At 45.3% G+C, this 27,892-nt stretch overlaps 1 protein-coding gene across 4 annotated transcripts in view; it reads left to right on the top strand.

The window, feature by feature from the left end:
* Positions 1-14,011: 14,011 nt before the first annotated feature.
* MYO5A (myosin VA) overlaps positions 14,012-27,892 on the top strand; it is a 200,474-nt gene continuing 186,593 nt past the window's right edge. For all 4 annotated transcript variants that reach the window (XM_075532004.1, XM_075532003.1, XM_075532002.1 and 1 more), the window contains exon 1: positions 14,012-14,170. In XM_075532004.1, coding sequence (XP_075388119.1) covers positions 14,144-14,170 — 27 coding nt within the window. In that variant the 5' untranslated portion in view covers positions 14,012-14,143. The remainder of the gene's footprint in view (positions 14,171-27,892) is intronic.

Here is a 27,892-nt window from a genome sequence, read left to right as displayed (position 1 = left end):
CCATAGCCGCTGGCAGAATTCCTACATGGATTAAGCCTCTGGGGGATCCCGTCTGAGCACAGTCGAGGGACATGAATAGCCTTGGTGTCAGACAGAAACTATGGAAACTTAATTAAGGAGGACGGGACTAAGTTATAATGTGATGACTGGTCCTTTCATCTTTCTCTTGACTCGTTTTAGATTTGTCTTAAATACTTGTTGTTGTTTTTTTTCTTTACAGAGGTTATTTTCCTCTGGTTTATTTGAATAATTCTGGTGGCATTTTCTTTCTTCTTTTTAATATGTGTACTGGTTTGTTTACTTATTTTTTAGTATTTTTCGCAGCTTATGACGCACGGGAGGGGAGGATGTGTAGAGACAATCATCGTTATAGTGGCTTATCAGGGATAGAGGGGTGGGGGACTGGAGAGAAAGATCAACTAATAAATAGAGGAGGGAGGGGGAAAGATGTGCTAGAATTGATTGTGGCGATGTATGTACCAGTCTTTTCAAATATGACTGAACTACGAAGTACATGATATGTGAATTATAGCTCAATAAACTATTGAAGAGAAACAATGGATGGGTAAAGAAGCAGCTGCCGCCACCACCACCACATGCTGAAACGTAGCAACCGACTGTGATGTAACCATCGCGTTCCAAACCTAGTCTCAACTTTGATGTGATTACCGTGGTGCTCAAAACCAAGTCTCAAAACCTAAGCTCTGCAAATGGAAGTTCCAGGCAGGTCCTATGTCCTCACCTTTGCTCAGTTCCAAATTCAAGTCCTTACAGGTTAATCTGGTTGTTACAGGCTCGGTCATATACCTGCATCACAGCTAGGAAACGACTCTGGGAAACTGAGCTCTGGTCTCTCCTTGGAGGCAAGACTCATGTGGAAATGCCCACAAAATATAGAAAGAATGGGTCAACAAGAAAACCCCTCACTGTTGTCATGTCGATTACGACTCACAGTGATTCTGTAAGACACAGCAGACCTGCGTCTGCGGGTTTCTGAAGAGCAAGTGAACCTTGAGGTTTGCAGCCCAGCATGTGACCCACCCACCACACCACCGGGGCTCCTTTTAGGAAGGACCTGAGCGGAAATGGGACTTCCCACACATAGCCAGCCATTGCAGTGTCAGCCACTTCCTCTGTGGGAAGCCTTCCTGGAGTTGCAAGGGTTCCGAAACTTTTCACTGATCTTTAACTCATGGGTGATCACAAGAATCAACTCAACCAGACCAGTGATCATGGGTTGGTGCTGGACCAGGTAATGCTTTCTTCCATTGTACATGTAAGTTCACCATCAGTCAGAGCTGACTCACAGAAACTAACAAGTCATTTAAGAAGACTCTTCATGGATATAATTTGGCCAATCACATCCCCAAAGACCATACATATTATATATGCCCCAACTGTTGAGTTACTAATTTTTTCTTTTCATAATTTTTCCCCATCAGAAATGCTCTTTTGGAAGTCACTGACTTCTTGGCTCACATAGAACTGAGTAATTCAGGGGAGGGAGTGAATGTACAGGGGACAGGTAGGCCTGAAAACTTGATTAATGACATCCTAAAATGGTAGAGCACAGGGCCATTTCCTGAACACATTTTCATGGCTCCGATCCCCTCCATAACGATAGCCATAAAAGTTGCCATTTTTACAAATTAACAAAGGCTCACTGCCTCAGTGGGCGTCTCCAGAAAAGCAGGGAGTGGAGGCTAGAATGAGTCATGTGGTAATGGATTAGAGTTGGAGACATACGTATGAACTCCTATTTAGCCTAATGCAGATACAAATGGTTTACATGTAGACCTGTTTTTAGATATGGGTCTATACATGGAGAGGGAAACACATCTATCTCCTTCCTCTGTATCTGAGGGGGTCAGAAATCACTACACCCCAATAGCGATGAGCACACCTACCACAGACGGCCTTGGCTTCTAATCCCATTATCCAGTAACTCGGACCAGAGCAACTTGGATAAATGACTCATTCTAGAAGGTAGGGCAGGAAAACTATAAGATGAGCCTGGAGCATGTTGTAGCCAGGTGTTAAGAAAATTCTCGGGGAAAAGAGACTCTGACTTCACATACATGTCATAGCGACCCCTTTGGCTTAGACAGGATAAAGGCAAGACAAAGCTTCCAGATGAGGGAGACCACTGGCTTGAGGCCATAGTGGTATCGAAAGGATTCACAGCCACATGACTAAATTACAAAGTAGGGGATGTGTCTCTAAATCATGATGGGCAGCAGATCAGTTCGTCACAGTTCCAGGTGGTGATACGTATCCTATTATAGACTGTGTTAGAGCTTAAGGTCTGAGCACTAGGTTTGGGGGACACTACTGTTAGAGCGACAATCCAAATCTATTTTTGCGTCTCCGTATGGATTAAGTCTCCATTGACTCCTTTCCTACCATTAACCTACACGGTGAATAGCTTTGCCCTCAGGCAGAGTGTATTAGAAAGTGGATTGCTAGTCCTCTCATAGCCAGTCCAGAAAGGGGAAGCCTATCCCTTAGGGACTTGTCTGGGCATGTCCTTGATGGGACTGGGGTACTAGAATCCACAGGATGGTGAGTCATATCCTGAGTCAGCTACACCTTGGTTGGAAGGCCCTGAACCAATCTGGTCAACTCTTCTACCAAGCATAATGTAAATGTCCCCGTCACGGACCTAGGCCCACTTCTACAGTCTCTCCTGCAACTGTGATGTGCTGACCTGCTGCCAGTCGTGCTTTTGCGACAGTCTCCCATGTATTCCCATATCCCATTCAAGTGGCATCACTGGATGCCATCGTGGCCTTGTGCCAATGGTATCTCTTAAATAATCTCTACTTTGTCTTGTGTAAGACTTAATAAAAGGGCCTCCATAAATTATCTTAAACATCATTTAGAGCAGTGGTTCTCAACCTTCCTAATGGCATCACCCTTAAATACAGCTCCTCATGTTGTGGGGACCCCCCCAACCATAAAATTATTTTTGTTGCTACTTCACTGTCATTTCGCAACTGTTATGAACAGTCATGTAAATATCTGATATGCAGGATGTATTTTCATTGTTACAAATTGAACATAATTAAAGCATAATGATTCATCAAAAAATATTTCTAATTACAAATAAAGGAAATTTTGTCTTGAAGCATGGTGTAGTATGGGTAACAGTCTTAATATAACAACAGTAAACTACATGGCTACATTATGTGACAGTGTGTGTAAAAAGCCAACTTCAGTGAAAAGGCTGAGATAGCTTCTTTCTCACCAGATCAGACATTCTTGGGCAGTCTTTGCATGAGCACAACGAAGATCATCTTCCACAAGTCTACTTCTGTGTGTAGACTTGATAACCAACACGATGGAAAACCCATTTTCACAAAGATATGTTGTTGGAAATGGAAGAAGGCACAACACAGTCTCAGACAGAACAGGATCTGACTGCAAACACTTGATCCAGAATTTGTAACTGGCATTGTAGAGAAATCAGTTCTCGCTGTATCGCTGTTCATAAGTTTGATGAACTCTGTGTTAGTCTGGGTACTTTAGAGAAACAAATCCACAAGAACTGATCTATAAGAGAGTTTTATATAAAGGGTAAGTGCACATCAAGGAAACATCCCAATCCAGTGCTGCCCAAACCCACAAGTCCAACATTAACCAATTAACCCATATGTCCAACACCAATCCACAAAGTTTTCTTCCGTCTCACAAAACAGACACAATGACACCGACTGCAGGAGGAAAGCTGAGTCAGTGAATGTTTAAGCACCTCAGCACTGGCAGGGGTCTCCACACGGCTGTACCAGCACCCAGGGCTGCATTGGGGTAGGTAGATGTGGCTTCTCCTTGGGGATGTCTTGCAGGAAGTGAGCCGAAGCAGAGAACTGGCTAAGGCAGCTGCACCCTGGTGCGACCATCACAAAGCAAGAGACCCAAGAACTCAAAAGGAGAGGCTCTTTGCCCTTCAATTAATCCCACATGTGTTTATCAGCCAGGTTGGCACAATAAACTAACTAACTCAAATTCCTCTTGTGCTATCTCAGGAACATCTTTAACTTTGTGGGCTTCTGGCAAGTGCAAATGGGTTGTCAGATAGATTTGGAGAGTATGATAAAAATTTTGTCTGCAAGCATGTTCAAGTGTTCTTTCACAGAAATTATCAACTTAATCCTTTAGTCTGGTTCAATGTCATGTTTCTCAAAGAAAACAGATAAGGTAGGCAACATGTAAACTTTATTTTCATCCTTTTTGGGGGGGCCAAAGCTGAAGTTTCATTTGGAATGATTGAATCTTTTCAGACAAATCGAGGCATGTTGTGTTTGGTCCTTGCAGTGATAAATTTAACTCATTCAAGATGGCAAAGATGGCAACCAAGTAAGCTATTTTCTGCCGTTCACTTTTATCGCGAACAGTGCTTCAAACTGCAGTCTTGCTTTCTGATTAAAAAACACTTTGAGTTCATCATGAAGCTCAAAAACATTTTTAAAATGTTCTTCGTGAAAACCATCTCACTTCAGTGTGAAATAGCATAGCATTATTCGGCGCATCCAACTCGTTGCACAGTTGTGAAAATAGTTGACTGCTTAAAGTGCTCGCCTTTACAATTGACAGAACTATGACGCTTTCATTACTTCCTGTAACTCTTGTGGCAGCATCTTCATCGCTAATATTTGATGATAAATCATAGAGTTCTGATGACTTTTGGTGACTCATTCAGTACCAAATGTTGAAATCCAGATCGACATCCTAGCATAGCTGGAGATCCATCTGTGCAAACACCACAAACCTTTTCCCAAGAGATCTTATGCTCTTTCAGAAATGAACCAACTACATCAAATACATCATGTGTAGTTGTCATTTCAAGAGGCTTGCAAAAGGGAAGCTCATCTTTAAAGTTGCCATCATTACTGTACCTCATGTTAACCAGTAACTGTGAACAGTTTTCAATGTCTGTAGATTCATCAAGCTGGATGCTAAACATTGGAAGTGGAGCAGATTTAATTTCCTGGATTATCTGATCAAGACTATCAGAAGATGTGTCATCTATTCTTCTGAGGACAGTGGCGTTAGATAAGGAAATTGCATTCAATTTCATAACAAAATCGTCTCCGATCATAACTCGAACAATGTCTTTGGTACTGGCAACAGTGAATCCTCAGCAATGGTGTGAGGTTTCATAGCTCTGGTGATCCTGAGTGCCACCAAATGTGAAACTTCAGTGGTTGCCACGTTTTGTTTGTGGGACTTGCCACCAGCGTCAAGTCTGGCTTTCTTGAGTCCATCAGCTTTGCTTCTAAAATAGTTGGTATCCTTGTCGACACAGCTCGGATGCTTGCTATCAAAATGGCGTTTTAGTTTATTTGGCTTCATAGACTCGACTGATAGAATTTCACAACAATAGCACATTGCAGTTTCTCAATTCCTGCTGTAATTATTGAGGTAAAACCATTTGTAAAAAATCCTCACTATATTTTCTTTTTTAAATGTTCTTCTATATACGATTCATTGTCATGGGATGGTTTGCTAATGAAAATAATATATGACAATAGATTTAATAATACAAAAGATGATACATAGCATAGTTCAGTCAATACCGTTCTTTAAAGTTTCTTATGATTTACTATTCTTGTTTTTTTTTACATACCTGTTACTATCACAAGGGGGCAGTATTCACATCAACCACAACTGAATATAGAAAGACTAATCAGCACTCAGATTAAGTTCCCATGGTACAGATTTTTTTTTCAGTAGTTGATGATTTTACAGTACATGATTTTACATTTACCCAGTAATTATAATTCATGAAGTGTCGTTTTACCTCCAATACTGCTGCATTCAATACAGTAGCTGCATTCAACACAGTAGCTGCCTTTAACAGAGTAGCTGCTTTCGACACAGCAGCTGCTTTCTACACAGTAGCTGCTCTCTACACATGTGACTGGTCCACATAAGTACATTCTGGCAACAACCCTGTTACATATACCTGTATTTGTACAGGGTGTATGTGATGGGGTTGATGTGATGATGTCATCACTCTGGGTACTTGTATGTGGGCATATCTGCATGAGGACGGACCCGCCTGGAGACGGATAAATGAGTGGTGTCTTGGTCTTGGTGGTTCCTAATACCATCAGAAATATGTGTTTTCCGACGGTCTTAGGTGACCTCTATGAAAGGGTGATTCGACCCCCAAAAGGGTCACAACCCACAGTTTGAGAACTGCTGATTTAAAGAATCCTCTTTCCCCTACAACAAGACTAAACCCTCACAGGATTGGTTCTGGTCCCCCTCTGACCATTTTGGTACAGATATGACTCAGGACCATTCAATCTTAGTACCCCAATTTCCAACAAGGTTAGGTCCAAGCAAGTCCTTGAGAGGGACACTGTCCCTCCCTGAGCTGGTCAGAGGATGCACAGGTAGGTGCTTTCAAGCACATGTTGCCTAATGACAAAGCTTTTTACCATGCTAGTCAATGGTCAGAAAGAACTCCATGGAGGCTGGATTTCTGGAGGGGTTCACAAAGGCCTTAGGGCTCCTGCATACATACCTCTTGCTCAGGACTTCAGTTCCCAACATGCACCTACAATGATGAGAGTATTTCAAAAGGACAGGAGACAACTGAAGGAGTCCCCAAGGAAATGCCGAACAATTTGAGCAACAAACTATAGTAGTGTTGAGTTTTAATCCAAGACACAAAATATAGTAGTGTTGAATTTTAAGCCAAGACATAAAATAAATATCACTGAGTCTATTCTGATATGAATGGCCAAATGGATAAATACATAGGGAAAAGAGACAGATCTCTCCTGCAGATGAATTCCAAATGCCATGTAGATGCACTGTCCTCAGAAAGAGAGCATAACTCCCCACTCCCGATGTGCGGGTTGTACATAGTGACTTCAGGTCGGTATGGAAAGGGGGAGGTACAGTATAAGTTCATAGTAGAGAAACCTTACAACCACTATGTCAGCCAGGTGATCAAGGTCAACATCAAGAGTGGTCAGTCTTGTTGACCTTTGATAGGCTGTGATGAAAATGGAACTCAACTCTGGGTTCTACCTCACAGACACAGACACAGACACACACAGACACACACACACACACACACACACAATCCCCATCTAATCATCAGAATAATATCAGACAAATCCCCATGGAAGAACATTCTACACAACACCTTGCCAGAATCCCTCAAAACAGCCATCAAACACGAAGAATGCCTGAGAAACTGCACCCAAAGAGACACGATGACTAAGTGTAATGTGGCATCCTGGACGGGATCCTGGACCAGAAAAGAGATGTTAGGTAAAAACTAAGGAAATCTCCGTAAATATGGTCATCCATCAGTACTGGTAATAGAATAATGATAACGCATGTACCATACTAATTTAAGAGGTTAATATGGGAAACTGGGTGCTGGATAGGACAACTTTGGACTACCTTTGCAAGTGTGTTATAAATCTAAAACTTATAAAATTTAAAATTTATGTAAATTTTTTTAAAAAATAGGCTCACATTGGTTAGGTGACTAGCCTCATTCTGGATGAGACTAGAATCTAGGTCATTTGAATCTACTATGTTTCAATACTCCGGCTCTCTCAACCCTGTCCTGGGAAAGGCAGAAGCCCAGCAGGTTAGGGGTGGAAAGGCGGTAGGGGAGGATGAGGAAGCTGTTATAAGAAATGATTATCTAGGCAGTATAAAGCCTGAGAAGTAATTATTAGCTGTTGGTGATCTGGATTTGGACAGAAAGCAGTTCAGGTTCCAGAAAACAAAAACAAACACTGATTGAAGAAATCAGGCCTCCTCCAATCAGGCAGGTAGATAAGAGGCAGGCTGAACAGCAGGTGATTGGAATATAAGAAGATTCCTGGTGGGGTCGATGTTCAAACCCGCCAGCCGACCTAGGGAGAAATATGAGGCTGTCTGCTCTTATAAAGGCTTACACCCTCAAAAACCCTCTGCTCTATCCTGTGGGGTCACGTGAATCAGAATGGACTCCATGGCCCTGGGTTTATTGTGGTTTGGGGGCCAAGCTAGAATTTGAGAGAACAAAGGTGCCAGAGGCTATTGGAGGCAAGAAGAGATTAGCCTCTGGAATTAGAATAGTGGGTAAGAAGAGTAAACAAAGTAGCAATGATAATCATCTATATTGATGAGACGTACATTACACTTTACATTAATTTTCTTTCATACATAATCTCACTTGATCTTGAATGAGACATTTTAATCTTTTTCATTAAGGACGGTACTTTTATCCTTCTTGCTTAAAGGGGATTTAAAATGCGACCAGGCCTAAGTTCACAGGTAACAGGGAACCAAGGTGACTGCCTGGAATTGGGGGAGTGAAGCCTTTCCTCTGCCTGCCTTCGTCCTTCAGGCCTTATGGGTTAGCCTTACTCTGCTCTTCACTTGCTTTTCTGCACCACAGCTTAGTTCCTCCATGCTCTTTCTCTACATGTCCTTAAATAGCTTCCCATCACACCACTGCTTAGATCTTCCCTTTGAGCCGTGTGAGGTCACCTACGCCCAGTAACTGAGTCCTCTGAAAGACATAAACTTCTAGAATCTATAAATGCCAACTACTAGGGGGAGGAGATGGGTCAGTCAGGGTGCAGTATAGCACTGATGAAATATGCAACTTTCCTCTAGTTCTTGAATGTTTCCTCTCCCCACCCTCCACTACCATGACCCCAATTCTACCTTACAAATCTGGCTAGACCAGAGGATGTACATTAGTACAGACAGGAACTGGAAACACAGGGAATCCAGGACAGATAAACCCCTCAGGACCAATATTGAGAGTAGCCATGCCAGAAGGGTAAGGGGAAGGTGGGGGGAGAAAGGGAGAACCCATCACAATGACCTACATATAACCCTGTCCCAGAAGGATGGACAACAGAAAAGTGGGTATAGGGAGACATCGGTCAATATAAGACATGAAAAAAATAATTTATAAATTATCAAGGGTTCATGCAGGAGAGTCAGGGAGGGAGGAGGGGAATGAGAAGCTGATAGCAAGGGCTCACGTAGAAAGAAAATATTTTGAAAATGATTATGACAACGAATGTACACATGTGCTTGACACGATGGATGGATGGATTGTGATAAGAGTTATACGAGGCCTCAATAAAATGATTAAAAAAGAAAAAAGAAAGTACTAAGAGTTGAAAGAAGGTCGAACATAATAGTGGGACAGGAGGAAAGCAAAATGAAATAGAGGAAAGAACTAGGAGGCAAAAGACATTTGTAGAGGAATAAATATAGGCATGCACATATGTCAATTATTATATATAATGATAAGGATATAGGTTTATGTACATATATTTAAATGTTAACTATTAAGGCAGCAGACAGGCATTGGATCTCTACTCAAGTAATCCCTCAATGCAAGAACACTTTATTCTAATAACCTGGCATTCTGTGATGCTCATGCTCGCTGAAGTCAAAATGGGTGCCTAAGCAAATGTGATGTAAAAAGCTGATGGTGCCCAGCTATTAAAAGATATAGCATCCGGAGTTTTAAAGGCTTGAAGTTAAACAAGTGGCTATCTATCAGGGAAGCAACAATGCCCACATGGAAGAAGCACACCAGCCAGTGTGATCACGAGGTGTCAGTGGGATCAGGTATTAGACATTAGAAGACCCCAAACAAATAAATATATTGATGCAAATGATGGGGGTCAGAATAGAGACACAAAGCCCATCTGTAGACAATCGCAATGAGTCAGCCAGGGTGCAGCATAACATGACAGAACACACAACATTCCTCTAATTATTTAATGCTTCCTTTCCACCCACGCCACCCCCCACTATCATGCCCCCAGTTCTACCTTAAAAATCCAGCTAGACCAGAGCATGTACACTGGTACAGATAAGAGCTCTCAACACACAGAATCCAGGACAGATAAAGCCCTCAGGAAGAGTGATAGGAGTAGTGATATTATGAAGGTAGGGGGAAGGAGGGAGGAGAAGGTGATCGATGTATTTATAATTTATCAGGGTCCACGAGGTGAGAGGGTGGGAAGGGAGAGGAAAAAAGAGGAGCTGATACCAAGGGCTCAAACAGAAAGAAAATGTCTTGAAAATGATGATGGCAACATATGGACAAATGTGTTTGATACATTGATTATGGATTGTTATAAGAGCTATAAAAAACCCCCAATAAAATGATTGATTAATTAAAAATGAAAGAAAAAATGCCAACTAATGTACACTGTAAGCAGTAACACATTACTTGCCTCTGCCTCTCGGGCTGAGCCAATCCCACAGAATTAGAATGCTTCCTTTATTTGACCCTATAGCATGGACGGTCCCTTCGCATCCCCTTGCACTGAGATGTCCCTCAAGTCAGGGACACACTTTATTCATCTATCTTTATTAAGGAGCCCAGGTGACGTGATAAGGAGCTCTAGTGGGGCTGTCAGGTAAGTATTGGACTGCTTACCACAGGTTAGAGTTCAAATCCATCAACTGCTTCTCTGGAGAAAAAGAAGAGGCTGCCTGCTGCCCATAAAGATGTATAGTCTGGGAAACCTTGTATAGGGTCTCTATGGGGTGGAAAAGAAAAACCCAGTGTCATGGTTTCCGGTTTTGGTGATGCAGTGAGTTAAAAGTTAGGCTGCTAGGCACAAGGTCAGTGGTTCAAACAAGATGTACACCTTAAAAACTCCATGGAGCAGTGTTATCGCTATCGGTCAAAGTCAAATTGATGGAAGTTTTTAAAAAAATCATTATTATCTTAGGTGTTGGTACATAATAGGTCCTCATTTTTTTTTAAAATCTCAAATTGAATAAAGCAGAGGCCACCCAATTAAAAAATTCTGGTCTCCTTCCCAGTTCAGTGTTTTTCCATTGCACATCTTTTCTTCTTCCCAGTTCAGTCTTTCTCCATTGCACGTATCACTCCGCCTTCTCTGTCTGAGGTCAGGGGTTTTCTTCCGCTGTGTTTGCGCGCGATTGTCCAGCTTGTAGGAGGGTACCTGGGACATCACAGGCCCTCAGATACTTCTTGGGAAGAGTAATATCCGCAAATACTTCAGGGGAGGGAGGGAGTCTTCACTTTGACACTAATTGAGCTCAGAAACAACCTGCATGAAATTGTTTCCAACTATGAGGCGACCACCAAGAACTTTATCACTTTTAAAACAAAAGACAGCCTCGGTGGTGACAGGGAAATCTCAAACCTGTGGAAGGTGTAGCTCTTGCTGGCTGCCGTGCTTTACCAATGACAGGCCGTGTGTACGAGAGAGTTGAGACTGCCTATCACGTCTTCTCTCCCACTCTGACTTTCAGTCTACTTGTCAGAAGACAAGCGATGCGCCCTGGTGCTGCGGTGGGTTACTGCTTCGGCTGCTGACTGCAAGTTCGGCTGTTCAAAAACACCCCAAACACCGGCCACTCTGAGGGAGAAAGCTGAAGCTTTCTACTCGTGTGAAGAGTTGCTCTCTTGGAAACCCACAAGAGGAGTTCTGCCTTGCCCTGTGGGGTTGCTCTGAGTCAGAATTGACTCAATGGCAGGGAGTTTTAACTTCTGAATGAAGTAAGACGAGATCAGGTAGAAGCCTTTCCTCCTCATTCCTATTACCACCTTCTGTTAAGGCTCAAATATTTGAGTCATGTACATACATACATACACATACATACTTACATATATACATACATATATATATATTCAATTCCTTTTCCTCCCTATAATTAAAAATAAAAAGTATCCATACTCCTTTCAGTTTTTTTTGCTCCTTTTAATACGCATGGATTCTCTAACAGGTAGGAGGTGGGTATACAGAAGGTGATAAAGCAGACTTACATAACGCATGAAGACATTGCAGGGCTCCTAAATCAATCCAGGGCCCTTTCTATGGGCTGGTCATACCTGTGCCACGTGTTTTCTCTTTGTGGATGAAGAAAGGTGGAGGGAGGTTGGGCAGAAAGGGGAAAGACTTAGGAAGGAAGAAAAGAATGCTGTAGGGCTCTGGCTCTGATGGACTCCCTGGGTGGCACCAACCGTTTAGCGCTGGCCCATGAATGGAAAGGTTGGTGGTTCAAACACACCTAAGGGCACCTCCGAAGAACGACCTGTTGAATTGCTTTTCAAAGGGCATCTTTGAGAGGATTGTGGGCCCAGGAGCAAGAAGAGGCATGACCTGAGGAAGGACCTGCCACACATTAACTCCTCAGTCAATGGTATTCCGTGAACTGCACAGGCAGGCTGGAGCCTACATGCAGCCAGGAGGAGTCCCGGGCTTGAGAGATCATCACGATGCACACTGTCCCCTGGGAGACCACATTCCCATGCTTGATAGTCCAGGGAGGGTCGCTTCCCACATTTCTTTACCTTTTTGATAGATTTAAATGACATGTGTAAGTATAAGCTTATAGACCATCATACCTATCCAATCTATATGCTGAGCAAGTGATCAGAGAAGCTGGATTATATGAAGAAAAGTGGCATCAGGATTGGAGGAAGGCTTATTAACAACCCTCAATATGCAGATAACACAACCTTGCTTGCTGAAAGTGAGGAGGACCTGAAGCACTTGATAATGATGATCAAGGATTATAGCCTTTAGTGTGGATTACGCCTCAATACCAAGAAGACCAAAATTCTCACAACTGGATCAATAGGTAACATCATGGTAAATGGAGAAAAGGTTGAAGTTGTCAAAGGTTTTGTCTTGTTTGAATCCACAATCAATGCTCCTGGAAGCAGCAATGAAGACATCAAAAGATGTGTGGCATTAGGTAAGTCTGCTGCACAAGACCTTTAGTCTACTGAAAAGCAAGGATGTTACTTTGAGGACTAAAGTGTACCTGATCCAACGTATGACATTTTCCATTACCTCATATGCATGTGAAATTTGGGTGTTGAATAAGGAAGACCAAAGAAGTATCAATGGATTTGAATTGTGGTGCTTTGTTGCTTTTGAGCTAGATGGCTGCTTGTTTACCTGCAAGCCTTTAAGACCCCAGATGCTTTATCTGGGGTCTTAAAGGCTTGTTTGATAGCCAGGCACCATCAGCTTTCTTCACCGCATTTGCTTATGCACCCATTTGTGTTCAGAGATCTTGTCGTGAAGGTGTGCATCGTGGAATGCCAATTTAATAGAACAACGTGTTCTTGCACTGAGTAAGTACTTGAGTGGCGGTCCAATGTCCTTGATATCACCTTAACAACAAGAACATAGACCGTCCACAGAAGTCATCTGCCTTTAAAGAGGCATCCCAGATGAGCGTCTGGTAATCATCAGAAGGGACAAGGCCTGAGAGCTTGGACAGCTGAGTCGCACTTCCGCAGTGCACAAGCCCGGGAGAGTGGCAGGTACTAGGGCTGCCACCAGGCACTGAGTTTCAAAGCCCCAGAAAGCGTCTGGAGCTCAGAGCAGGGCTCTGTGCTGGCACAGGAAAGGACCCTGGTGCAGAGGCCAGGTGTCTACGGTGCCCCTGGTGCCCCTTTAGTGCCAGTTCCTGGAAGCAACGACGAACCAGCCGCTAGGCAAGCTCTTCAGGGGTGTTTGCCAACTCCTTATTTATGGCCTTTTGTGAAGTCTTGTCCCCAAGCCTCTCCTTGGGCACGCTTACAACGGCAGAGGCAGCAGCCTGCAGGCTCCCGGTCGTTTACCCGAACACACGCCGGGGACCCCTGCTATGGTCGCCCCCCTCGGGGCGCGGGCACGCTCCAGGGTTCGACCGGGGCGGGGCCCGGCCTGGGCTCGGTGTCTGGGTGCGGGCGGCGGGCGGACGGCGCGGGGCGCTCGCCGCCGATGGGAGGCAGCGCGAGCCCGGGGGAGAGCGAGCAGCCGCGGTGGCAGCGCTGGAGCACAGCCTCCTCCCGCTCCCACAATGCACAGGGCGGCGGCGGCGGCGGCGGCGGCGGGGACCGCATCTCGCGCCGGCCAGGTGGCTGCAGCGGCGGCGACCGCATCTCGCGCGGGTCAGGTGGCTGCAGCGGCGGGGACCCGGGGCGCGCCGAGCGCGCGGCGGCGAGCAGCAGTGATGGCGAGGCTCCCGCCGGCCGCCCGCGCCTGAGCCTCCCGCCCCGCCCCGTGGGCCCGGCCCTGCCCGCCGCTCCGCCCGCCGCTCCGCCCGCCGCTGCCCGGCTGCCCAGGCGAGGAGCCGCCTCGGCCCAGGGGGGTGTCGGCGAAGCGGGGCCCGCGCCATGGCCGCCTCGGAGCTCTACACAAAGGTGAGGCTCCGGCTCGGCGCGCAGCGTTTCCAGCCCCGGGTCGCCCGCAGAGGCGCCTTCCTCTTTCGGGGAGAGGATGACTCGGGCGGCCGAGGGAGGCTGGCTTCTCCGGGGCGCCCCCCGCCCCCAGCTGCCACGCTTCCCGGGCTGGGCGCAGCGCGCGCATCCGAGCAGAGAGGGGGCCCCAAGTACATTTTTTGGGGGTTGGGGTGGGAGGGTGGTAGGACGGACCAGGGTCAGGGTTAGGAAACAAGCCGGGCTGGAGGAAGATGCTTGCTCTTGTAGGTCGGATGGCCCCTCCCTTGGGGACCGGGGCGCTTAAAATAACGTCTTGTGTTGGCATGAGGCCCCACTGGGACCCTACCGGCCGATTCCCTTGCTGAGAGCTGGCCTGGGCTCGTGCAAAGGGTGGCCAGGCGAATTTCATGCTCAGCTGCGGGCTTTCGGGATGCTGCTGTGAATGGCGAGCCTCGAGGGAAGATGCAGCTCGGATCAGTGGGAGCTGATTCGCCCGCTGGGCTGGTCGGCTACTTGATTGTGGCTGGGAGTTTGCCACCTGCATGTAAATCCCTTAGCGCCTCATTTGGGCCCCTTGTCTTCACCATCCCCATTGGGGCGAGAGACTCACCCTTCTGGGTTTAGTTCAAGGGAAGTGACCGCCTTTCCCCACCCTCTTTTTAGCTGACTCCGGTATTTTCTGGGTCTTGCCATCTTTGATTGGTTTTAATGTGGAGAGCGTTCCCTCTGAAGAGTGATGTGAAAAATTTGTCTTGGGTAATGCGAGGTGCTCATTGTGTGTGTAATCGTGTCATTTCATGCTATAACTCATGTATGCGTTTTGCCAGCTGGTCTATAAGATAGCTATGAGTCATAATTGCCTCCCAGGCCGTGAGAGGTTTTTTTGTTTTTTAAAAAGAATTACAGCTAACAGAAACGTCTTAACTTTTAAAGTTCATGTTTGCAGCAGTATCTATATTTAAGGAACCTGGAATCATTGATTCCAAATTGACAATCAAGTTGGCATGTCACAGAGGAAAGAGGTTCCGTTCAGGCTTAGGGAGACCCAATTCTAGCCAGGGTCTTTTCATTAACTAATTGTGTGACCTTGGGCAAGTCATTTAATCTGTCTGGGCTTCATTTCCTCATCTGTAAACAGAGTTAATTATACCTGCCCCACCTCCCTTACAAGGTTCTTGTGAGGTTCAAACTTAATGATAGATGTGAAAATTTGGGGGAGCCTGTAAATTGGTCTACAAATAGGTGGTTAATTTCTTCAAGCATGCTATTAGGGGGTTGAATGAAACATTCTCTGGGACCCCTTTCTTCCTAGCCCCAGATTTCAAAGGCTACTTCTCTTTCGGTACTGTAGATCTCTAGTGTGTCCATGTAATTGGAAATGGATTAAAAGTTATTTTGGTAGCCAACATGGATCATGCGATGAGCCGGCCACTAAGTCCTATCCAAACATTAACTCATTTCATCTTCACAATGAACACACCAGGTAGGTACCCAGAAATACCGGCGTTATTTTCCTATGACGAGTTATCAGTTTGTAAACAGGCCTTAGTCACCCGGTGCCGTTTCCCTGTGATGACCACGGCCCTTCATCCAGAGGTCCATCTCTGAGCGACTGGACTGACACTCAGCCACCTTCCTAGAGTCTGACTGGACAATAAGTACTTGCAGGGTTTTGGACCTGCCCCTTCTGGACTCCCTCAGCCCCAACATCATTCGGAAGGGAAAAATAAAAAATATATTGTGATTTTTCATTTTAGGATGTGGGACTTTGGTCACAGCTCCATTAAAGCCCTTGATGGTGATTTTCGTTGCTATAAAGATGGACAGGAGCCCTGGTGGTGTAGTGGTTCTGTGTTGGGCTAAGATCTGCATGGTCAGCAGTTTGAAATCACTCCTCGAGAGAGATCGGGCTTTCTACAGGTCGCTGTGATTAAGCATTGATTCAGTGGCAACGAGTTTGGGCTCTTTGGGGTATAAAGACAGACTGGTTTATTTAATATGATTATTTTCATTTGGGAAGTGTTTGTTGAGCATCTCCCACCCATTCATACAGTTAGCAACTGGCCAGGCACTGATGTGCATGCATTTTACATTAGCACAGTGCTTCCATATTCAAGCCACTTCCACCTCCACTGGACAAACAAAAATGCATCGCATGGCCCCTTAGGATTTCTCCATCGTCAGTGATACCATAGCATAGGGCCAGGGTGTGGACAGTCAATTCAGGTCCATCCAGTCAGCCAGCCAACCATCCAACGAACCAGGCATTGAGTCAACCACTACTCATGGAGACCCTCCTTACGGTGCTCTAAAGGAAGACAGGCTGGTTTGGACATCAAGGCTGAAGTTGGTCTTGAACTGCCTTTTACTAAATACACCCTTGTCTGGGAATTTCTGGTCCCCTGACTACTTATTGTTAAGCTACTTCTTTTTGTGAGTGGACTTAGCTTAGTGGCGCCCAGAAATATTTATTGAGCACCTCCTGTGTGCAAGATACTTTGCTAGATACCGATAGGTGTGTACCAGATACGTTGAGAGGTTCTGACAGAGGACAGGACACAGTCTTTTCTCTCAAGGGTCTCACAATCTGCTTCTTATATTCTTGACCCATTTTGGATTTCCGAGGGCAAAGGGAACAAACATGCTGCCACCTCAACAACAAGTAGACAACTAGCATGGTGTTTGTTAGTAGAAGGTATGGGGAAGGTTGAAGCATTTCCAGAGATTAAAGCTTAAGCTGTGTTCTCTCGAGAAGCAAAACTACAGAAGTATTTGTATAATGAAAAGATAATGGAAATTTCCTATGAACTTTTAACCCCCCTCCCCGCCCCATGTGTGTGTGTGTGTGTGTGTGTGAGAGAGTTACATAATCTGGTGTCAATTTGAGGGTTGAGAGTGTGCAGGGGTGGAGTCTGGTCTGATAATCTGGATATAGCCAGTGGGGCCTCTGTGTGAGTCTGGCCCACTCCTGAGGATTCTGAGAACTCCTGTAGTTCCTACTTGGAGGTGGGAGACATCCTCTCCCTGGGCTCACTCCCAGAGAGACTTTTCTGAGGAGAAGCCATATGCAACTACCCTGAGGCAGTCAGTTTTGTAACTGAAGGAACCACGTGGAGACTGCCAGCACTGGGATGCTTACAACGTCACTGGATTCACAAGGCTTCCCACCCACTGGGCTGTGATCTTCCTGAATTTGCCATCACTGCACGTGTTTCGTGAGGACTTTATAGATTGGTATCTGACATATGGGCTAATATCAGATTTATGGACTTGATCTGGTCTGGGCTGAGATGTTGAATTTGCCATCACTGCACGTGTTTCGTGAGGACTTTATAGATTGGTATCTGACATATGGGCTAATATCAGATTTATGGACTTGATCTGGTCTGGGCTGAGATGTTTTCCCAATATTCAACTGCTCTTGTATATAAACCTCTTAAAAAAAACATTTTATTAGGGACTCATACAACTCTTATCACAATCCATACATATACATACATCAATTGTATAAAGCACATCCGCACATTCCCTGCCCTAATCATTTTCAAAGCATTTGCTCTCCACTTAAAGCCCTTTGCATCAGGTCCTCTTGTTTTCCCCCTCCCTCTCAGCTCCCCCCTCCCTCATGAGCCCTGATAATTTATAGATTATTATTTTGTCATATCTTGCCCTATCCGGCATCTTCCTTCACCCTCCTCTCTGTTGTCCATCCCCCAGGGAGGAGATCACATGTAGATCCTTGTAATCGGTTCCTCCTTTCCAACCCACTTACCCTCTACTTTCCCAGTATTGCCCCTCACACCCCTGGTCCTGAAGGTATCATCTACCTTGGATTCTCTGTGCCTCCAGCTCCTATATGCACCAGTGTACAACCTCTGCTCTATCCAATCTTGCAAGGTAGAATTCGGATCATGGTAGTTGGGGGCGGGGGAGGAAGCATTTAGGAACTGGGGGAAAGCTGTATTCTTCATCGGTGTACCCTGGCAGACTCATCTCCTCCCCTAGACCCCTCTGCAAGGGGCTCTCCAGTGGCCGACAAATGGGCTTTGGGTCTCCACTCTGCACTTCCCCCTTCATTCACTATGGTAAGATTTTTTTTTTTTTTGATGATGCCTTATACCTGATCCTTTTGGCACCTCGTGATCGCACAGGCTGGTGTGCTTCTTCTATGTGGACTTTGTTGCTTCTGAGCTAGATGGCCACTTGTTCACCTTCAAGCCTTTAAGACCCCAGACACTATCTCTTTTGATAGCGGGGCACCATCAGCTTTCTTCACCACATTTGCTTATGCACCCAATAAGCCTCTTTCTTATACACATGAGTATCTCAATGAATTTGTTTCTCTTGTCTACCCAGACTAACATAGTGTGTATTTGTTTCAAGGAAATGGCTTAATGTGTTTGTAGAGATTTTTAAGTCCCAAATTTGTGTGCTGGAGGCTTCTCCTAATTCACATAGTTGCAGGAACTGACTAATCCACAGCTTATTGGTTCACAGGGCTTTGGAAGCTGGCGAAGCCCAAGAGGGCCAGGTTAGATAACAGGCTATTGGCTTCCAGGGCAGCAGAAGCTGGCAAATTCCAGAATCAGCAGGTCAGATGACAGGCTGCTAGCTCAAGTCCTAAGAACCACAGGTTACATGATGATAAGATTCAGAGCAAGAGACAACTTTGCCAGATTATCCAGTAGATATTGAGAGCAGTCACACCCTCGAGGAAACTGGCTTTGCACCTCATTAGAGCAATGGCCTGAGGAAGGGTGTGACGTTAGTACAGATGTGACTTTGAACTGGTGAGACTCAAGGCACACCTCACCCCAGTCCTGTTGCTTTAATATAGAGAGAGGCTAGTATGGATAACAGGAAAGAGTGAAGAGCTACATAGTGGCACAAAGTGGAGGACAATTACATCAGATCACGAAAATGGACGCTCCGTCCATAGTGTTGGAATTCATGGCCTTGCCCAGTTGAGACACAGCATCAACCATGATAGGTAATGATATAAGAGGAAGAGAGAAATTATTAGAGGGAGTTTCAGTAGATAAACACAGGGATCTTTCCCTTGAAGAGGATTATAGGGAAGGGAGTTTTGGGGTAAATAACAAGGAAAGGTGAATTAGTAACATGCTATAATTATGGCATTCAACGTTGTGGTTGAATCTGAGAAGTGTCCTTCAACGAAAAGCCATTCAGTGCTTAAAAGGCAGATTGCAATGTGTGGTAGACGTCAGCTCTTACTAGAATGAAGGGTCCAGACATTGCTCAGTTCCTTCTTTTTCATAGAAAGATAATAATTTTGTCACAGTAATTTAGCAGAGTTCCCATTTTGTCAAAAGTTTCCAGCTGAATAAATATTTTTAAGGCTAATAGCTAGGCTTGAGGGACATAGCGTTCTTGGAAACTAATATTTTGGTTGAAAAATGCATGTTGATTTTTAAAATAAACCCCTTTATTGAGATAACATTTGCACACCACACAGTTTCACTGATTTAAAAGCACATAATTCAATGATTTTTAATACATTCACAGAGTTCTATGTTGACATATTTTTAATCAATAATTTTATTGGGGAGCTCTTACAAATCTTATAACAATCTGTCATTCAGTTATATTAAGCACACTTGTACATGTAACCATCAACATTTCCAAAACATTTTCTTTCTATTTGAGCCTTTGGTATCAGTTCCACTTTTTTTACCCCTTCCCTCTCACTCCCCTCCACCCTCGTGAATCCTTGATCAATGATATATTATGATTGTTATATTTGCTCTTGTTCCCAATAGAAGTGAAAGTAGCTGTGATATCTCATTGCTTTGGATTTTGAAAATACTTGTTAGTCTTGACTTGCTAGTGGATCTCAGTGCCATAGTGTTGCCCAGGGATGCTTTCAGCGACTAGAGAGGATTCAGCAATCACGGAGCAGGACTGACCAATTACATGTCAAAGGGTCACCAGCAGTCCTAGCTGGCCCCGGTCACAGGGGCTTTTCAGAATGGCCAGGAGGGCCTGAAGTTGCAGCTAAATCCCTACACTCATGAAGCTATGTAAATGTTCCTACATAAAATAGCCGTGTAGACCAGTGCATTGTGTATCTGCAACCTCCCTTTCCACTCTCTTCCATCATAAATACCGAAACCATCTGGTCTGGTTGGTGTCCCTGCACCACCCCCCACCTCTGAGATAGCTCCAGTTTAATAGCTCATGTCCTTTCAAGCCTTCAATGCAGTGGGAATTTTAATATTTTGATGTTCGGACTATACATTTTAGAGCAGCGGTTCTCAAACTGTGGATTGTGACCCCTTTGGGGGGTTGAATGACCCTTTCACAGGGGTGACCCGATTCCTAACAGCAGCAAAATGACAGTGATGAAGTGGTAAAACGAAAATAGTTTTATGGTTGGGGAGTCACCACCACATGAGGGACTGTGTGAAAGGGTCGCGGCGTGAGGAAGGGTGAAAAGCGCTGTTTTGGAGAATTGTGAACATCTTAAAGCAGGCAGGATTTGCATCTCTGCTCAGACGGTGTGACTTGGGGTTTGGCAGGTATATCCGCTGTTCTGGAGCGTCCCCTCAGGTTTTCTCCCCGCCTCCCCGGGTCTGCTGATGGCCTGCTGCCTCCCTGCCTCTGAGGTCCCAGCCTCAGCGTCCCTGCATTTGCCGCTCACATTCTCCGCCTTCATACCAGTTGGCATCTCACTTGACAGCCGACTGACTGGTCAGCTCGTGAACCCCCTCCAGCACTTCTTTTCCGTGTTGTTATCTAGTTATTTGTGTATCTGTTTACTGCTTCCATAATACCGTCATACTATCAGCCACCCCCAGATGTGCATCAGGCCTCTGTTCGCCGCCTGCAGAACCCAGCGCCATGTCTTACACATAGTAGTGTGCACAGCCGAATGCACGGATCCTTAAACATAGGCAAGGCTTCGGGATGACTAGCGAGCTAATCTTGTAGGAACAAAGCTGGGTGTGAAGCCGTGATTAAACAAGGAAGCACATTATCGGGTCTGCTGGACAGAATGAGTCACAGACTAAGAGAGAAGCGTGGAACCCGGGGATCCAGGAGCCCGTGGCAGGACGTAACATGTGAAGCGACGGCCCAGCTAAGTGGTGTGGGAAGAAGGATACGAATGTGAGAGACAGGTTTCCATGATGGATTCGCACTATAGGATGGGAAAGAGGAGAGCGAGCGTCAATGTTGGGGGATTTTTTCAGACTCAACTTTGAAAGGGACCCAGAAATAGCTGTAAAGACGGTTCCAGCAGAGCAGCGAGCTCCTGACTTTCATCTTGAAAATTGTAACCATCTCTTCAAGTGCGAGAGTTCTGTAGCTACAAAGGAGTTCTGCACCGTTCTTCTCATGGGGCTGCTTCTGCCAAATAGGTCTCAGGGCGCCTGGCTTTCACTCGCTCACTGCCATCCAGTTGATGCCCATGCATAAAGGGCAGGGTGGATCTGCCTCCATGTGGTCTCGAACTGTAACTCTTTTCAGGAGTTTTTCCTTGGAGAGGCTGGTGGTATCAAACCACCAACCTTGCAGTTAGCAGCCCTGTGTGTCACCACTGTACCACCATGGCTCCGGTACTCAGCTTTAAGGGGGGGTGGGGGTGGCACGGGGATTGGAGTAAGCCTAGGAATTGGCTTCCAGGGATTTCACCATCACACTCGATGGGCACACGGAGTTTTGTCTTGGGGAATGTGGAGTTTCTCCTCTTTCTTTTTTAAAAAATCATTTTTTGGGGGGCTCATACAATTCTTATCACAATCCATATGTACATCCATTGTGTCAAGAACACATGTACATTTGTTGCCATCATCATTCTCAAAACATTTGCCTTCTACTTGAGCCCTTAATATCTGCTGCTTATTTTCCCCCTCCCTCCCCTCTTCCCCTCATGAACCCTTCATCATTCATAATTTTTTTTTTAAATTTTAACAATTTATTAGGGATTCATAAATTATTATTATTTTGTCATATATTACACTGTCTGATGTCTCCCCCCGCCTTCTTCTCTGCTGTCCCTCCCCCAGGGAGGAGGCTGTACGTTGATTCTACCTCTTTCCACCCCACATTCTCTCCACCCTCCAGGCATCGCCACTCTCACCACTGGTCCTGGAGGAGTCATCTGTCTTGGATTCCCTGTGTTTCCAGTTCCTATCTGTACCTATGTACATCCTCTGGTCTAGCCAGATTTGTAAGGTAGAATTGGGATCATGATATTGGGGGGGAGGAAGCATTTAAGAACTAGAGGAAAGTTATATGTTTCATCGTTGCTACCCTGCACCCTGACTGGCTCATCTCCTCCCCACAACCCCTCAGCAAGGGATGTCCGGTTGACTACCATTGGGCTTTGAGTCTCCATTCTGCACTCACCCACATTCCTCCTCTTTCTTTAGGACGACACTTAGTGTCTAGACGAGGAGTTGTACGTTAGCCCCAGTGGTGCAGTGGTTAGACGCTCGGCCGGGAAAGGAATGATTGGCAGTTTGAACCCACAAAGTGCTCTGTGGGAGGAAGAAGTAATAGTCGGCTTCTCTGAAGATTATTGTCCAGATATCCCCGTGAGGCTGTTCAGTTCAGCTTTGTCCTGTAGGGGCCCCATCGTTCGAAACGGACTCCCCAACACTGGGTTCGGTTTGTTTTGGGGCTAGATAGGTTTTGCATCCTTTGGGAAACTTAGGGGAGGTGCACAGCTCACTGAAGACTTGGGTTTTTCTGTCTCTACTTCAGGCAATTCCTAATGAAGTCTTCATTATGACTGGAACTATCAAATCCTGCCTGATTTATGGAATAAGGTCTGACCCGGAAGCAAAAGTGTGCAGGCAACCATGCCTCGCAAGCCCCAATCACTCCAGAAAGTTCCCATTAGCTTCAGTTCTCTTCTTTAAAGTTGTTTCTTAGCGCCGTGTATCAGAGCCCTGCCTGTCCTCGAGGGCAGAGAGGCAAGAGGTTTGTTTTCTGCTCACATCAGCGTTACGGTTCCACTTCAGCCCGTTCAAGAGAGAGACGGCATGCACGGTGCCACCCTTCCTGTCATCTCTGCAGTGTTGTGTTGTTCTGTGGGAGGTGGGAATGGACAGAAATGGAGTTTTTAGCCCAGTTATCAGAAAGAATATCATCTGGGGTCTTAAAGGCTTACCTTTAAACAAGCCATTTTAGTGAGGTATCAGCTAAGTCCACATGGAAGAAGCACACCAGCCTGTGTGATCCAAGGATTGTAAATAATAAAATCCAAATCGCAAGTGGGGAATGGTGCCTGAGTTTAAATTATGAATGTCCATTTCCCAGAAGGCTCTGGATGACAGCAGAAGCCCCAAATCCATTAAGCCTCCAGTGAGCCTCCTCCATGGTGATCTAGGGATGCTATTGATAGAGAGCATTGTAAAGTCTATTACAGCAGATGTAGGTACGTTACAATGTAACACCCTATCATTTGATCTCTCTTTTGGCCCATTTTAAAGTTGTTTCAGTATTTAATATTTTCTGATTTCTTTCTGACTGAGTTTCCCCCCCCCCCCGTTTTATCATTATTGTTGTTTGTTCCCTGTATGTGGTTTATATGATTTTCCAGGTAAGAAATCCAGACTGGGTATACCTGTAGGTATACCTATAGAAATATACCATATACCTTTCTCTATAGGTAAACCTATAGAGACAGTACCTGGCTTAATCATCACCTCTTTGGAAGTGTTGTCAGGAGAGACCAGTTCCTGGAGAAGGACATCGTGCTTGGCAAAGTTGAGGGGCATGGCTTGGTAGAGCAGCTGCATGGCTGGACTCAAGTTTAAGAGCATGGTGAGGATGGCACAGGACCTATAGTGTTTCATTGTGTTGTGCCTCGGGTCGCTGTGGTCCGAAACCGACCCGATGACACCTCACAGCCACCACAACAGGGGCACGGCAGGGGAAGTTGGGGGGAACGGGGAGCCAGCAAGGAGGCTGAGAACAAAATGCTGTGAAATCGATTGTGGGGATGATTGCACAACTCTCCTTAAGCTGGTTGGATTTAAGATTCAGTTGACGTATGTGCCAAAAAATACGCATCATTTAAGGAAAGAAAAGGTGTTTAGATGGTTCAGTTGTCTCTTACCTTCACCCGCTTCTTGCTTGGCCTTGGTTAAGATGCATCCTGTCTCTGCCTTATTTCTTGAGTCCTTCCTGTTGTCCGGGCCTCTAACTCCTAATCAGAGAGTGTTGTAAAGTCCCCCTGGACTAACTGTGCCCTTTCACAATTCTTTCCTCATCTTCCTCGATTGTAATACCCGTCTGGGTTTGTGTGGGTGCAGGCGAACTTGGTAGAAACTCCTCCCTAGCATGCTTTATGCCTCAGGAATTCTCCGTTTCTCTTTTAATCCCTCCTCATTTGGAATTCTCCTTAACCAACCGCCTTTACCAGGAGACATAAAGCAGAGGCTTCTTGCCAATTATAGACTGCCAGGGTGATGTAACTATGTTTTGATTTCAAAACAATTGCTTCAAATTCAATTGGAATGGAAACTCGAGTTGTCTATCTATCGCTCAGTGTTCACGAGAACTGTCTATCTCCCAACTGTTCTGCAGCTGGGGCCCAAAACATGAACAAAATCCTGTGCTGGAGGCAGAGTGGACACAAAAAAGATAAGTTTTGTCTCACCTTGGTCATTCATACAAAAACATTGGTTTTCCTGGCCCAAACCCTCTATGTGTGGTTAAGGTTTCTCTGCTTGTTAGGCATCAGCAAGTCAGGTCCAACCCATTACAACCGCACAGTGCATGGGCCTGTGCCGGCCTCCCAGCTGTGAAATTAGAGCCCATGGCTTCAGCCGCTGTGTCCATCCGTGTCGCCTGAAGGTCTGAAGCGCCACTTCACCGAGCACGATGTCTTTCTCTGGGAACTGGTCTCTCCTGACAACATGTGCAAAGTAATATGCAATATTACCTATGAGGCAATCGAAAATTCCATGGCTTCGGTCAGTTGTACCTTAGCCTTTCAGGTGACATGCTTGCTCTTCAGCACCTTAAAGAAGAGGTCTTGTGCAGCACATTTTCCCAGTGAAATACATCGTTTGATCTCTTGACTGCTGCTTCCATGAGCATTGATTGTGGTTCCAAGTCAGATGAAATCCTTGACAACTTCAATCTCTTCTCCATTTTTCATGATGTTATCTATTGATCATGCTGTGAGGATTTGGGTTTTCTTTACATTGAATTGCAATTCATACTGACAGTTGTTCTTGATCTTCAGCAGCAAGTCCTCAGAAGCTTGGGTCATCGGTATGTGGTAGATTGTTAATAAGCCCCGGTGGCGTAGTGGCTCATGTGTAGCACTGTTAACCTCAAGGTCAGCAGTTCAAGACCTTGAGACAAAGGTGAGGCTTTCTACTCCCATAAAGAGTTCCAATCTTAGAAACCCACAGGCGCAGTTCTACCTGCCGGATGACTCCATGACAGCGAGTCCCTGCTTTGGTGCTTTGTTCTTCTTCATATAATCCAGCTTTGTTCTTCATACAATCATATGATTGACTCCGCATACAGATTTAATGACTGTGATGAAGGGATAGAACCCTGATGGACACCTTCCCTGATTTTAAACCCCTCAGTATACCTTTGCTCTGTTTGCACGGCTCCTCTTCATCCAGGTACAGGTTCCCCATGAGCACGGGGAAGCTCTCCGGAGTTCCCATTCTTCTCAGTGTTATGACCCCCAGAGACAAATGCCTTTGCACAGCACAACCAAACCATTTCTTGCTAAATGCAGTCTGAAACTAAGCTGGAACCCATACCCACTGTCACCAATATGATTCAACTCATTGTGCCTTTATGTAGGGTTTACAAGTCTATGAATCATCATGGGAGCAGACAGTCTTATGTTTTTTCTGAGAAGCAGATGGTGGGTTTGAACCACCAACCTTGCAGTTAGCAGCAACCCAGTGTCTAATCTACAGTGCTGCCGGCACTGTATGATGAGGCACGACAGGGTAGAACTCTAGTTTTGAGAGACAATGTTGGCCTAGGAAGACAGTGGAGTAATTAACATCAAGAAGAGTCGGAATCTATAACATCAATTATTGATTTAATGAGGATGTTTCTTAAATCTTAAAATAAGTAATTTGTTATTTGAAGTGCAGCTCTGCTTTGGACATTGAGCTTCACATGTGCGGACCTCATTGCCCCAAGTTATTTGTTAGATTGAAATGTAGTATATTGATAGTAAGGTCTAGGTTCTTCATGGGTGAGAATTTTAACACACTGACTTACCAAACTTCTCCTTGACAATGTTAAATTCTTTACTAGTCAGAAGTACTTTACTTGGAAATAACAGAAACTATCCTCAAACCAGTTTAAAGGAATAAAGCAAGCAAGGAAGGGTTTTATTGCTTCTTTGACCTAGAAGTCCAGGCATGACTGGACTCAAAGCTTCAGCCACAGTCTTTGGGAATCACTGTCACTTACAGGTTTGTGTTTTCCCTGGAGTTGGCTTCATCCCCAGGGAAGTTCCCTTTGGGGGTGAAAGAGATGGGTGTAGATGACATGGTTTTATGGCCCTGGGTCCAATAGAGAGACTCTGGTTGCACTCTTTGTCCTCAGTGGGAAAGAGACTGAGAGTGGCCAAGTTCGCGTCAAGTACGTACCTCCTTCAGTGTAAACTAATTGAGAGGCTGTGAATTCTATCACCAGGGAGAGGTAGGCAGTTGTGCCTGGTTGCTCTCCCCCAAGCTGGGTGGCTGGCTGAGAGCTGTTTCCCATCCAGAGGAAAGGGATTGGAGAGACCAAGCAAAACAAGCAAAGGGACTGGATTTGGGGCCCTCACTTCTGATCATGAGAGAGAGCTATTTGACCAAGCGGACACCGTATGTCTCTCTTCTAGAGAATCAAAAGGATTCTCTAAATTCAAAAGCAGAAACAACCTTTGGAAGCCGTGGCGAATCCAGAGGAGCCAATGTTACTGATAAAATATCAAAGAAAGAGGGCTTGAAAGGAGCATTTCATCGGCCTTCGTCGCCGGCGGATAGGAACCCCACGTCACATTCCTCCCCCCACTTCCTTAGCATCTGGCTTCCCTGTGCCCCTCTGTTTCCTCATCTACACACTTGAGTTAGGTAAGACGCTGACCTTCATAGCTCCCCGTTTTGACTCTCTGTCCCTACTCATTTTCAGTTGTGTTTCTCATTTTTTGCTCACTTATGAGTTCACCCTGTCCTCCAGCTCTTCAAACTCTTACTACCTTATTTATCTACTGACACCCCACCCCCTCCCGGACACACACACCCGACGTGGAATTTTACAAAGTGTTATGGAATGAATTGTTATTCAGTAATCTAGTCTGAGGATGGTTCTTGATTTCCCCAAAACTATCTACTTTTGCCTTAGCGGCTAGCATGTCATGAAATCTGGAATCACAACAGGAAGTAATGTTGCGTGAATGTGCATAAATAATCACTCTGTGTGAGAATATTTCAATGCTTCAAGCAATTAGACACGTGTGTGTGTTAAGCAGCTTATAGATTCGTTAGACTAACTTGTTAAATCTTAGGACTTAGTTTTTCAGCTTTCTGTACCAGGGTTTGTGAACTAAGATGACCAAGTACTTCCTTATAACGGTATGCCCTCATTTTAAAGCACTTTTGGTCTGGCTTGAAGATAAACAAGCAGCCATCTAGCTGAGAAGCAACAAAGCCCACATGGAAGAAGCACACCCGCCTGTGTGATCATGAGGTGGGATCAGGT

Source organism: Tenrec ecaudatus, chromosome 14 (assembly GCF_050624435.1).
Source record: "Tenrec ecaudatus isolate mTenEca1 chromosome 14, mTenEca1.hap1, whole genome shotgun sequence".
NCBI classification, from domain to species: Eukaryota; Metazoa; Chordata; class Mammalia; order Afrosoricida; family Tenrecidae; genus Tenrec; species Tenrec ecaudatus.
This window is presented reverse-complemented; position numbering and strand designations above follow the sequence as displayed.